The following is a 13,840-nucleotide window of genomic DNA, read 5'->3' as shown; positions in this document are numbered from 1 at the left end:
ATATCTGAATTCTTTATTATTACATTTTCAATAGCACTAGGAGTTAAAAGTAAATTAGCTGAAACATTGAGAAGGGCATTTGTTGCTACCTGGCATAGAGTTTCGAGAGCTGTGGTCTTTCAGCTGATGATCAAAAGAAAAACAAAAAACAAACAAACAAAAAAAACAGCAAACACCTGTTCCTAGTATTTGTGACACACACATTAATTTGGGAATATTACAGAAATTTTGCTTTGTGGATAGCAGCTCTACCAATGCCCACAAGTGTGTTGTGTTTACATTTAGCTGAAGTATTTATGTAAAGGTGGCTGGTGATGGTACTATTCCCTGAGAATTTGAAGATTATAATTCCTGGGGTTTGGGAAACAGTATTAAGGACAGGGGTTGACCTGTTCTCACAATAGTAATGTGAAGTTTGCTCAACTCTGAATTTCAACATATGATCTTGTTTCTGAAGTCTAAAATGCATTAGATCCAGAGTGATGCAGTGTGTATAGCAGCGCTGCACCCAGCCCGTGCTATGAATGTCTGAGCCAGTAAGCGGTCCTCACAGACTGAGTTGAATGCATATTGGTCTCACTGCCTTTTTTCCGTGGATAAAGAGAATAAACTGTATGAGTCTGCACTTGGATGTGGAGACATCTAAATCATTTAAATTTGTTGTGCCTAGTGCCTTAGATTGTCCTGCATCCTGTGTAACTGGTTCTTAAAGTGCGGTCTCTATCCTTATTTTGGGAAATGTAAATGGCAATTGGCAAGAATAACCTTCAGCGCAGTCTTTGTGGTTTTGCTGCATGTTTCAGTACAAATCAGTTGAGACTGTTCTTCTGAGGTCTGTCTAAGTCTATGGAACTGCTGTGTCCTGTAGGTGAGGTAACATTTGATGCAGATGCATGGTATTTATTCAACTTGGTTTTCGGCTGGTGTTTTGGTTCCACTCAGATGCTGCAATGCATTCCTTCTGTTAGTAAGTAGGGAACAGCATGCACATGGCCCGGGCTTTTGTTATGCACGTGCTGCTGTACCCCCTGCTTTTCGGGCTTGAAGAGGTGAGGAGCCAGCATAGGGAGGCTGGGCTGAGGTCCGCCTCTGTGTAACTGGGTGCGAAGGCGTGGATCAAGCACCTGAGACAGCCAGAGAGTGGAGTGAGCAGTGTCTGCGTGGAAGTGACCAACATACCTTCCAAAGCCCTGAGGTAGACAGATGAGAAATTGCGAGTAGGGGAGGACCATTCAAGACAAAAATTGATGTACGTACCGTGGAACAGCCTAGGAAACGGGAGTGGTGTGTGTTCGTGTACGTTAGTAGGAGGACGGATGAGACCGCCGGGTCTCCTCTTTTTCCCCGCGCGTGCCTGGGCCCCGTTTCCCGAGCTGTCATGGCGCTCGGTCCGCGTCCGCCCGCAGCACGTCCCACCGGCCCCGGCCGCCTCCTGAGGCCGCAGCCCCGCGCGGGGGCTGCGAGGCGGGGCCCGCCCGTCTTCCCGCCGCCGCCGGCAGGGGGCGCCGCCGGCGGGGAGCGCGGCGCCGGCCGCGGCCCTCGAGTTCCGCCGCTCCCGGCGCACAGGCGCCCGGTGCCGCCGCCGTCCTTTCCCCGCCTCCGCCGCCTTCTCCTTCCCGCCCGCTCCCTCCGCCGCGGCCCCTTCCCCCGCCGGGGCCCATCGGTCCGGCCATGGCCACCAAGAAGGCGGGCTCGCGGTTGGAGACGGAGATCGAGCGGTGCCGCTCGGAGTGCCAGTGGGAGCGGATCCCCGAGCTTGTCAAGCAGCTCTCGGCCAAGCTCATCGCTAACGGTGCGGGGCCGGGCGGCGGCGGGCGGGCAGGGCCGGGCGGAGCGGGGCGGCGGGGCGGCAGGCCGCGGCGGAGGGCCCGCGGCGGGGACGCCGGCGCCGGGTTCGGCAGGTGCAGCCGGCGTGGGGCCTGCGGGTACAGGGGAGCGGCGGGGCGGCTGGGGCTCGGGTCCGGCGGCGAGAGCCGACCTCCGCCGTCGGTCGTGCTGGCGGTGTGGCCCTTCGCTTCCCAGCGGCGGGATCCGCGCTCGACGTGCGGGCTGCAGGCGCACATGCTGCCGGTGTGCGTAACGCCCCGCGTGCCCTTCTACCTGTGATTCCTGCGCTGCTGTGCGTGGCTGTAAGTAGCACGTCTTACGGAGGTTTCCGCTCCCGCGCTAAAAAGCGAGCCTCGGCAATGCGGTGCCGCTTCGTTTTGTTTCTCGTTAAAAGCTATGAATGACTTGCTTGGTCCTTTGTTTTGTACGTACATCGCTTTTAAATGCTCGCATAAAGCAGATGAAAAGCTGCTTTTCCCTCTGAGGTGTGGGAATGGATAGCGAACTGAGAGATGTTCTTCTTTTTGACTGCAGTTTCTGAGCTTGTTTCGTTCTGTGCTTGGGAAAAGGTGTGGGGATAATGGCATCAGAGCTCACTCGTCTGAGGGTGTTGGGCCTGAGGGTGTTTTAGGGAGAAGTCAGGTCTGGGGAGACGAAACCTGGGGCGTTTGCAGGGCTGCTAACAGGAGAGAAGGTGGGCTGAGAGCTGGTGGCACCGGGAGCGGCTGCAGGGGCTTCATTCATGTGTGCCGGCAGAGGGAAAGCGGTGTGGTTCGGGTCTGTGGAAATGCAGATTGAAAAGTAAAAGCCTGAATCAAAATAAAAGAGAGGAGAGAGAATTTAAGGCTGATGGATTGCAAGAAGACGGATTTACGTACGTTGGCCTTAGAAACAACTGAGTGATGATCCTGAAACTCCCTGGTATTATACACGCTAGTTAAAAATAGGCATGAAGTGAAAGGTGAAAGGTATTACGTTTAGTTTAAGGACATATGTTGTTCAGCTGTATGGACTACTTACAGATTGGTTCAAGTGAAGATGTGCTTTTTGGCTGTCTGGCTGAGAAGAGCATCTCTGGTTTGAGACACATGAAGGTATCTAAGACAGGTAGGGACAGCTGGGCAGAGGATCTCACTGGCAGTTTTCAGTTTATCTGACCTGAGTGCTTCTTACTCAGCAGAAGCACATCAAAGAAGATGAAATTACTGTACACTTCAGTGAGTATCTTGTTATGGTACCTTCCAGATTCTGTACCAGTTAAAGTATGTAGGATTAGAGCATTTTCTGGTGTATAAAACATGCAAAAGTATCATCTGTGTATTTCCTCTTTCTGGTAGCGTAGAAATGGTTATATCAATATCCAAGGCTTCCAAGTTCTAGCTAAGTGAGAGGAACATCCATGGTAAGTTAAGTGATAACAACACTCCTCTTTTAATGGAGGAAGGCAGAAAGAGCATTTAATGATAAGAATGTAATGAAGTATGTGCCTTTGCTGTTGAGGATATCTAAATCTGCAGGTTTGTGGGCTAGGTCTGGGTGTACCTAATAGGCTGAAGGCCAAGGTTATCAGCTGGAGACACTACGGAGAGGCAGGGCCTCTGTTCCACCTGTGGAGATGCACAAACTGAAAGATGTTTTGATGCACATCCTGAGAACTTCACTTACTCCTTCTGCAGCAATGCTCAGTTTTGCAAATTGGCTGGGGCCTAATAGCAAAAGATGCTTTTGGCTAAATGTAGAGCAGTTTGCTGTAAGAAGCATGTGAACGAGAAAGAAAGCAGCAGAGGGGAAAGAGTTTTCATTCTGTCGTTATATTATTTATTGTGTGAGATTGGCTCTCGCTTTGGGATGTTGGAGCATTTGAATGGGCTGTGAGTATTCCTGGGAACAGTGCTGGCTGCTGTTGGACACAGAGGGGAGGGATCTTTTGGGAAGCCTCCTTATAATCCCTTTGTTCCTGTGCTATTTCAATAGAGTAGTCTGTTACTTCTTTAATTCTCCTGTTTGGAAACTGACCATTTGTGGGTGAGAGAACTGGACAGAAATGTGACGAGACCACATTATTATTTGGACTGTTTCATATGGGCTCAGTGTTTTTCCCATATCAAGCCCTCTTGAAGCCTGCAACCTATTAAGGAAGAAATAACCGTGGCAGCTCCCAGGGTGAAGCTTGTGTGTATGCATTAGGCATTGTTGTGGAGAAGTGTGGTGCAGGATTTTGAGTGGGCTTAATTATTGCCTTGGTGGTTCTGCTATGTGCTACCAATAGCTCTTATCTCCTCTTAAAACTGGGCGTCTGTTTGAAATCAGTGGTTCAAATGTAAATGACAGCTTATGTAGGAATTCAGTTGCACAAAAATGGCACTTACTGGAACTAATTTTTGTACTTGAATTATTTCTGAAAGGCTTTATAAACTTTCAGATAAATAAGGAAGAGAAATGTTAATGGAGTCATCACTGCCTTTGGTATTCTGTAAGTAACAGTCACAGCTTGGATCGTAGAAAGTGCTCTGTGACTAGCATTGGTTTTACACAAGGATAAATAGATGAAAGAAAAGTCTTTAACCTCACTCAGAATTGTTGGGCACGGAGCCAGTTTGTACTACATTTCTCCCCATCAGGTCGGGGACTCAGCAGCAGTAATAACGCTCATGCTGTGTAACACAAATCTGTCTGAGCTCTTGCTTCATCAGCACACTCGGGAAAGGTCAGGCAGAACTGCGAGTTGAGGTGGGTTCTCCCTGGCTGACAGCAGGCACCCACCCAGCATCTCTGCAGCTCCTTTCCTTAGGGGAGCTGGGACAGACCATAGGATAAATGGAAAAAGATGAGGATGTTGCTTACGAATTTCGACTGTGGGCAAAACAGTCTTCATTTGGGGAAAATTAATTTGTTGGTTAAAATAGATTTGTCAGTGAGAAACAAAAACTCAGACTCTGTAAGAAAACTTTTCGTCCCGCCTTTTCCCAGGCTCAGCACAGTTGGTGGGGGCAGTTCCTCTCTGCTCTTCCTTCCCCTGTTTCTCCTTTGCCCTGGTGCAGGCAGAGCCCTTCAGGGAAAGCATCTGCTTCAGCTGGGGCTTCCCACAGGCTGCAGCCCTTCGGGGCACATCTTCCTGCTCCATGTTCTGCCTGGGCTGCAGTGACATCTGCTCTGGCACCTGGAACACCTCCTCCTACTGTGACCTTGGTGTTCCCTCCGCTGATTCTTGCTCTTTCTGTTCCCTTGTCTTTGTTGGTTTATTTGTTTTTATTTGTTGGTTTTTGTTTTTTTTTTTCCTCTCTTCCTGAGTACATTTTCCCAGAGATGCTGCCAGCTCATCCTGCAGCGGGTCCACTGGGCCCAGCTGTGTCTGGCCTCCTCCCAAAGGGCCACCCCTGCAATCCCTGTACTGCCAGCACCTTGCCACCCACACTCCATGTAGAGGGATTTATAAAGCTTGCAGAAGCTGCCATAGAAATCACCGTGCTGCTCTCAAGCTGACGGAGGTGAGGCAGTGGGCTGGCTGTGGGCTGCTTGGTTGTATAAAGGTGCCCGTCTTCGAAGTCCACATCCTGAATGTGACTTACTGAATGGAATGGAAGCAAACCCCAAGTTGCTAGAAATAAAATTGAAAGTAGTTTTCACTAAGGAGGCTTTGTGTGTGTTCCCCAGTAGTTTAACTAAGTGGAAAAGAGAAAAAGGTCTTTCTAGGAAAGTGACCTAAACTTTGTTGAGTTTTGCCTGCCATAGCAAATAAACAGGATGGTAGTGAAGTGCTATGCTGAGAGTTAGCAAAAGCTCCAAGTATGCAATTGCTTGTTCTCAGGTTATTGGAGTAAGTGAAATAGTACATGTTGAACACCTCATATTATTCAGAATGTATTTTAAAATGTGCCCACAATTGGAAGGCATCAGCTATGCAAACCTTTTCTATTTGAGACTGATCTGAATGGGCAACTTATTAATAGAGGCCTTAGTGTATAGGAGAAACATGTACAACTTTGTTGTACAAATTGCTGAATTTGATTCGCATCAAAACCTCAATTGTATGCATGAAGTGCAGTATGCTGTAAGGGACTTTTTTTTAATTGAAAAACTTATTTTTTTAAGAGATCTTTAAACTTGCTGTTCTCAAAATTGAGAACTAAGATTTATGAAATACCAGTGATGATTCTTTTTCAGTAAATTCAGTGCCACATGTTGATCTTACAGGCATCTTGTGCATTTTATTGCAGAATTCATGTTGATGAGGACTTTTTTTTTGTGCGGTGGAGTTCAAATGTTAATTTTGGAAATTGATGGTCACGTTTCAAAGCTGCTTTAAGTCACAAATATGTGATGAAACGGTCGCATCTGAAGGGAAGTGGCTGCGATGGGCGTCTGCATGAAGGCTGCAGCTGCTCAGCGTGTTCTCAGAACATCAGTGCTCAAATATTTGCTTTCCTTCCTTTGAAAACGCAGTGAGGAAACCTTGGGTCGGTTCAGAGGCAAGCTGAATGGATGAAATAAATAATCTGTGAATGAGCAGCAGTGCTTCCGGCCGTGTACTGTTGCTGCAGTCGGAACGTGACCTTGCTCAAGTTCAGTGAGATCTGTATCTAATAAGGCACTGAGGAGGTGAATTTATGAAGTTCAAGTGAGGGAGAGTGATGTAGATCTGCAGAAACCTTTGGTGATGTGAAATGCTGCGTTTCTGTAGAGAGACAGAGCACGCCCCAGGAGTTTGTTGATCTATGTGCTACCGAGAGCACTGTGACATTGCCATGAAAATAGAACATTACCCATAGCTACCAAGCTTGCTGATGGAAATACACCATCCTTTTAACGTGCTGCTTGCTTGCTTGCCATTGAATTTCTTACTATCTTACTCCCCCATTTTCTTTGGTTTCTTTGGTTATCTTTTCTCTACCTTTTGTTTTTGGCAGCTTGCTTCTGTCATTTGTCTGTCTTCCCCTTTAGCCTTGCAGAATAAGGGAGCAGAGAGGAGTTAGGAGCAGAGTGACTGAAAGCAAAGGTCAAGAAGTATTTTTCTTATTTATTCTTTGCTTGTCACTTTCTGTGCTTTTTATTTCTAGATCTAAGTAGGAAAAGTAGAAACATCTTATCAGTTTTCATTTGTTTTGCTCTCTTTAAAATGTAAGACCTCAGATATATGTTTAAAGCTTATCCTCACAATAACCCGGAGTTTTCTAAACCTCTTAGGACTCTTGCCCTACTTAGGTGTTTATCAAATTTGTTTGTGTGTTTTGTACATACAGTTTGAAAGCATTTTATGCATGCAAAGCTTTCTGAAGAGGTCTGCATCTCTCGTGGAGAAGCTTGCAGAGCACGGTGTGACATGCCTTCTGCTTTCCCACACAGTGCACTCCTCTCTCTTTCTTTGTGCTCTTTCTTGTATTCTCTGCTGTATTTACAGAACAAACGTTCTAAGGACACACATTTTTCTGAATGAGGAGTAAATGTGGTGGCGGTACTTAGATGTGTTGCCTTATTTTTGACAGACAGCTTTGTTTCTTCGGATAGCCAGAGGTGTTACAACAGCACGAGTGATGATGTAGACCTGCTGCTTGTATTCCAAATGGCTTATCATCTGGAAGAGAAAGTGCTGGCCTAGGCAGCCCGATTTCACAAGTAGCCAAGCTGGTCTAACACCTTACTGTGCTGCTGGAGGAGTTCTTCCTGCTTTGCACCTTCCCGGTGCAGCTTCTCCTCTTACGTGTTTGTGCCTCTCCCTTGGGTTGGAGAACAGCAGAGGCGGCACTTACTGTGCTGGGCCAGCAGAAAGCTATCTGCCCTGGTCTGGTTTAGCTCCTGGCTGCTGAGCTGAGCCACCTCCTGGGGCCCTGCCGAGGGTAGCAGCAGGGGGAAAAGAATGGCAGCCACAGCCAGCAATGGGCAGAGCAGTGGGAGAGGTTTTCCTCTTGGCCACTGCACTGTCAGTGGTCTTTCCATTGTGTGGAAGTGTAAAATTGGTCTGAACGGAGTCAACTTGATGCTGCTGGGTGTTCAGAGCTACTTGCCCTTTGTGTTGATCTACAAGAAATTACATGTATTATACATGTAACTGTTTGAGAACCATCCCTCACAACTACTAGCCTTGGGTTAGCTACACTGTTTCTTTAAAAGTTATAAGAAAGCTTGACTCCTCCATGTGTTAAAGCTGCCACAGATGCCTTTCAGTTAACCACAAGGGTTAAAGTTTAGCTTAACTTTTCAATAGAAAAATAAGTATATTAGCAGAAACTCTTGGTCATCAACACCACTTTTGTTTGAAATTTATGTGTATGGTGGTAGATAGTGAGTCAGAAGATCCATAACTGTGCCAAATCTGGGCTGTTCCTCCATCCCCCGTATCTGTCTTGTATGTAAGCAGATTTAAAAATTTGATGGTTACATTCTCTGCAGTTTTGTCTACACTGAACACTATTTAATTGGTGATATAATCAGGAGCAACTGGAGACAACAACCAGATAAAAAGCAGTGTAGTAGGATGTCTGTAAATTGGAGGATGTCTGTCTGGTGGCGCAACATTTGTTGGTGGCAAAACCTTTAATCGTTAGTTTCTGCTGTTGACTCTTTGTCTTTTTTTCTGTCAGCACATCTGTGACAGTAAGCTGCTCTGATTAGAGATGTTATCTGTTACTATCTTGCTTCAGGACGTGCTGCAAGAGTTTCTGCAGGTTCCCAGCCTGCTAATGATATATGAATTATAAAATCCATAAAATCTATGATACTGCAGTGGGAAGAAAGCTTTTACTTTAAGTACTCGGTTGTTACTAAGTTTGTCACCCATTATAGTATTCTGAAGATATGGCATGTTAACAGAGATTAAACAAAAATTCTAGTTTTGATGCAGCTGCTCTTCCACAGCTGATGTTTCTGCTGCATAGCATGTAAAAGGTGATGAAGCAAAGGAAGAGTTTTGAACAGTGTGCTTGTATGTCTGCAAAAGAGAGGATCAGGACTTGATTATAGCATATATTTGAGGGTTGTTTTTCTTAATGAGGGTAGGTCTTCATCTGCACTGAAAGAAAAGAGGACATAAGAGAGGACTTTCATGGGACAGTATTTGCAAGATTGTTTAAGTAACTAAAGAGTTGTCTTTTTACCTATAATCTGAAATTGAACTTTGTTCTGTTTTTCTACCTGCCTCAGCTATCTGGGTTAGAGCTTCCACTTGATCAGAGGGAACTCTCTTTACCAGAATGGAGAGAAATATTTTGCATTAATCAAAACTTGAAGGGGTTTGTTTTAGAGCCAGATTGAGGGAGAGGTAAAAACAAGAGACAAAAAACCTTAAAACAACGGACAGAATTTTAAAAAGTTGCTAAAAGATGCTTTTTTCTTAAAAATTGTGATTATTTATCTGAGACAAGCATCTCTGACAAGCACAAGTTATAAACTTCCAAATATTGAATCTTCCCTGGTGGACCATGTGGGGTGGAAGGAGGACAAGATGAGGCTGCTTTCTGTGGCTGTCTGGCACTGGTAGGTGGTAAAAAAAACTGTCGCATCTCCTGTAGTGGGTAGCAGAGACTCATCTGCATGCTTTTGTCTGAGCTTTGGGCATTGGATCATCCCCTGGAAGAAAAGCACCCTGCGTCTGGCCTGGCAACTGTTCCATGACTAACATGGAGAGATGGCCGGGCACTGAAGAAACAAAATCCCTAACTGGTGAGGTTTAGGAGTAAGGAAGTGAGCTTGATGGACGCAAAGCTGGGTAGAGTCAGCATCTGCTCTATCTTTTCATTCTTCTTTTTTATCAGCTACTTTTTTTCCTTGACTTGAGAGAAGTTGAAATATGTTGTTGTCATCTCAGATTTGCTGCCATGTAGCTATTTTGTAGAGTGTGGATAAAGGGACTCTGCCACTGTGACATGGTCTGGTTTTGCCGTCCATTTAAGTACTCCCTAGGGTCTTCTCTTGCTTAGGAGCAACAGGAAAAGTGGCTTCTCCTTTAAGACAAAATATGACAAGAAGCAAGATAAAAAGGAATTTCTATCTGCCACGGCATGTGCTTTTCCTGTTTTCCAAGTCCTCCTTTGATTGCCTTTCTAAGCTAAACTAAACGTAAGTAAGAAAAGGCTATTTTTAAGATCATTTTCCCTTAGTATGATTCCTAGAAGAAAATCTGCATTCAAATACAGACACATACTTTCTTTTCCCAGTTAAATACACAAAGATTATAATCAAGATGGTGAAAGTCCTGCTTGCCATACTTGTTGCTCTCTCATCTTGGATACAACCTATGTTATCTTTTCTTTTTCTCTGGAGTGTGTTTACAGAAGGGCAGTGAAGCTGGTGCTGGGTCTGGAACACAAGTTTTATGAGGAGCGGCTGAGGGAACTGGAATTGTTCAGTCTGCAGAAGATGAGGCTCGGGGGAGGCCTTATCACTCTACAACTCCCTGTAAGGAGATTGTGGCGAGGTGGGGGTTGGCCTCATCTCCCAGGTAACAGTGATAGGAACAGCAACAGCTGCGCAGGGAGGTGGTGGAGTCACTGAACCTGGGGGTGTTTAAGGAAAGAGTAGCTGTTGTACTGAGGAATGTGTTTTAGTTGAGAAATATTGGTGGTAGGTGGACAGTTGGACTAGATGATCTTAGAGGTCTTCTCCAAACTTTATGATCTCTGATTCTGTGAGTCTTGGCTTTGTTTTGCGCTTGACTGAGTGGGCCAAGTTTAAGTATTCCACGCATATCAATAATCTAGATGATGAATTGTGGTTGTCCTGGTTTGATATTTACTGTTCTGATAATCTTAATACTTCAAACAAAGTCTGAGACCCAGAATTCTTTTTTAAATGGCAGAAAAATAATGTAGTTTGAAATTGTTGAAGTTTTTCTAATATGCTCTCGTGTTTGTGGTAGTATTGCTACAGGAAAAAACTTGCTTAATTTGTAAGCATATGTATAAATACTCTGGGATTCCATAATATTTTTCTTCAAGTTTGGGATGCCAAGAGGATAATTGCACAATGCTACAGAACAGCACAGTAGAAGGGTTCCATTCTCTCTGTGCTTTAGAGTCAGAGGAATGAGTTACTGTGTATAATTAAAGATGCTAATGCGTAGAATTAAATTTCTTTGAACAGCTGACGGTGTATATTGTGCTTCTGGTTTCCATGTGTGTAAGGCTGATCAGATGAGATCCCACTGGATTCTGCTTTGGATCAGCTGCAGTTAGACAGTATGACCTCCAGAGGCCCCTTCCCACCTCAATCATCTGATGGTTCTGTGAATCCTTACTACTTAAGTGAAAAAAGTAGCATATTTATATCTACATATTATTTTTACATACATTTTCTTTAATGTAAACCTTCATATAAATGCAACATTTAGCATTCAGTTTAATGTATGTAACTTCTGATTAGAGTTACCTGTATGGGTACTTGAGACTTGCTAACATTCCTTGTCAGGTACAGCCATTACTCTTTATGGACTGCATAGGTCACAAACAAAACAAATGTCTTTAAGTGTATGGCCAACTATATTCAGAAACATGAGTTTTATGCCACTTCTGCTAGGTGAATATGAGATCAGCTCTGGATTCAAGATTTCCAGATCCTCCTCTTTGGAAGAAAGCTTCATTTCAGAGTGGTCTTCTTAATAAACATTCTCTGAGATGTCATGAGATTTTTTTTCAGCTGTTCTTACAGAAACTTTGCTCAGAGAACTTTTGTCCAGTTAAAATTTGGAGCAGTTGACCTCTTTGGGAGCAGTGCCTTTAGAGAGAACAAGAAGAGTTTCCCTTCTCACTGTCCATGCTAGTTTCCCTCTTGGAAGACTTCAAGTACCACAACAGATATTACAAGGCAGGAATGCTGGAATCTCACGCATCAATTTATGGTCCCATTTGGGGTACTGAAAACTGGAAATCTCACACATGTTCTCATTACCCCTCTGGTGCCTTATTCACCTACTTTTTTTTTTTTTTTTTTTTCCTTTTTCCCTTTTTTGGCATTCTGGAGTTAAGAGCTGAGGCAGTGTTCTTCCCCTCTTCTTTCTTGCTCTGTTCTAACAACTCCCCACTTCATCTAGTTGATCTCCACTATTTCGGTGTCTTCATTTTCAACTAATGATAACGGTCATCTTTCAATTTCAGCACATTCAGATAATTACGCTTAAGACGTTTAAGAGTCTGAAATATGCTACCTGAAACACTGGAGATTTTGTTGGGAAGAAGGTGAAATGATGCAATGTGCTTTAGTTTTGTTATCTGCTCACAAGGAAAGATTAATTCCTGCTTGGCTGGTCACCTCAGATTCTGTAGCTAGTTTGCTCTGTTTTCTATTCCTAAATACTTTCTATTCAAATTCATATCCTCAGGCTTTGAGTTTGAGCCTCTTTGCTTAAATCTTTGTGGTAAGAGATTTTATCCTAATTCTGCACGTTTTTCTTGCAGCTGCATAGTTTAGAAGAGGGTGAAACGGTACTAAAAATACTTCTTTTAATCTATGATCATTTGGCATCTAAAAAAGAAAACACTAATTCTTGGTTGTTTCCTGCCCCATACTCTTTCTGGCTTTAGATGTTGAGCTTTGTAAGGTGTAACTATTTTTGTTAGCACAGGATTGTGGATCTTCTTGCTGGGGTTCCACAGCAGTACACTGCAGATGTTGAGGTGTGGAGGAATGTTGTGTGCAAACAGCCTCGATACCAGGAGCTGGGCTACTGATGACTGCTGCCAGAGAGGGGTTGGCAATTGCAAGACGCACTTCCTTGTGCTATTAAAAATACAACTGAAGAAAAATAATTATTGTGTCCTTCTAAATTTTATGTTTTCTGCATGAATATTAGGAACAGTTTAGAAGACACAAAAGTAGTAATTGTGTGGCCTAGATAAAGGTTTTTTTTTTTTTTTTTTTAATCCAAGACTACTGAACTACCACAGGAGAAGTAATACTTTAACAAAGCAGTTATTTACTACTCAGTAGAACAACAGGTAGCAGATTGATTCATTATATTGGAAGCACTTAATCATTCACTATTTTTATCTTGGCGTACTGTGGAATTAAGTAAAATGTTTAAGTCACCTGTTGGAAAAGGATTCTGCAGGCAAGAGAAACAGCTCCTGTTCTGTATTCAGTTTTTGTTCCAACTGTTACTGTTTGAGCTGTGTTCAGTGCAGCCATTCTTAACCTTTTCTCCTAAATGTACTTGTAGAAAGGAATTTAGCGAGAAGTGTTCTTGCCACATAGCCTGCTAACAAGCCCCCCTGTTCTTTAGCAAACACCTTGAGGTTATGGTAGCATTCTTCAGAAGACTGATTGTTTTATATTTTATCATGTAATTCAGTGGAATACTGAAGAATAGACCATAGCAAGTCTTAAACTAACTGCAGTAAGTATTCTTCATCATCCATGATCCAGGATAAATGAAGAACACCCCTTATAATTCTATTTGTTTTGTTTGTTTGTTTGTTTGTTTCCTGTAAATGCTTTGGATCTTGTTATTATGATAAGAATTCTGCTTTAAAAAGTAAATGTTAAAACTCAAATTACAGAGCAGCTGCCATGATATTTTTAGCTACTGCCTTACAAAGATATGTTAGCGTTGTTTTGTCCTCCTGTCTTTATGCCAGCCTTTATTCTTGTTTTTGAGGTGGTCAAGGTTAATGTGTACTGCAGAAAGAGATAACTATGCTCACGCAAGGTTCTTCTCAAGATGCTTTGTATGAGCATATCTAAGCTGAAAGAAAACAGCTGGCCTGTCTAGAAGCAGTCAGACTTTTTGCTTTTCCTTTCTGTGTTAACAAACATGGATTATTTTACCTAAAGCATCCTTCAGTTTGACTTGGATTTCTGAAGTGTTCAGACTTGTTTCTCATTATAACAGACTTATTTTTGGACAGGTTCCCTAGGGCAGTGGGCACAGCCCCAAGCTGCCAGAGTTCAAGCAGAGTCTCGACAATGCTCTCAGACATAGGGTTTGAATTTTGGGTGATGCTGTGTGGAGACGAGGTTGGACTCAGTGATCCTCGTTGGTCCCATCCATTCCAACTCAGGACATTCTATGATTCTATAGTTATAG

General features: G+C 43.8%; 1 protein-coding gene across 4 annotated transcripts in view; it reads left to right on the top strand.

Annotated features, from left to right (window-relative positions):
• The first annotated feature begins 1,478 nt into the window (after positions 1-1,478).
• The window catches only part of TTC7B (tetratricopeptide repeat domain 7B), a 128,500-nt gene continuing 116,138 nt past the window's right edge, over positions 1,479-13,840 (top strand). For 2 of the 4 annotated variants that reach the window (XM_085225500.1, XM_085225499.1), the window contains exon 1: positions 1,480-1,792. In XM_085225500.1, the coding sequence (XP_085081626.1) occupies positions 1,672-1,792 (121 nt within the window). In that variant the 5' untranslated portion in view covers positions 1,480-1,671. Of the gene's footprint in view, positions 1,793-1,898; positions 2,130-13,840 lie in introns of those variants that run through there. The other 2 variants (XM_085225497.1, XM_085225498.1) reach the window with 2 other exon arrangements.

This window comes from Meleagris gallopavo, chromosome 5, assembly GCF_905368555.1.
Source record: "Meleagris gallopavo chromosome 5, MGAL_WU_HG_1.1, whole genome shotgun sequence".
In the NCBI taxonomy this organism is placed as follows: domain Eukaryota; kingdom Metazoa; phylum Chordata; class Aves; order Galliformes; family Phasianidae; genus Meleagris; species Meleagris gallopavo.
The sequence above is the reverse complement of the archived record's forward strand: the minus strand, read 5'-3'. Positions and strand labels throughout refer to the sequence as shown.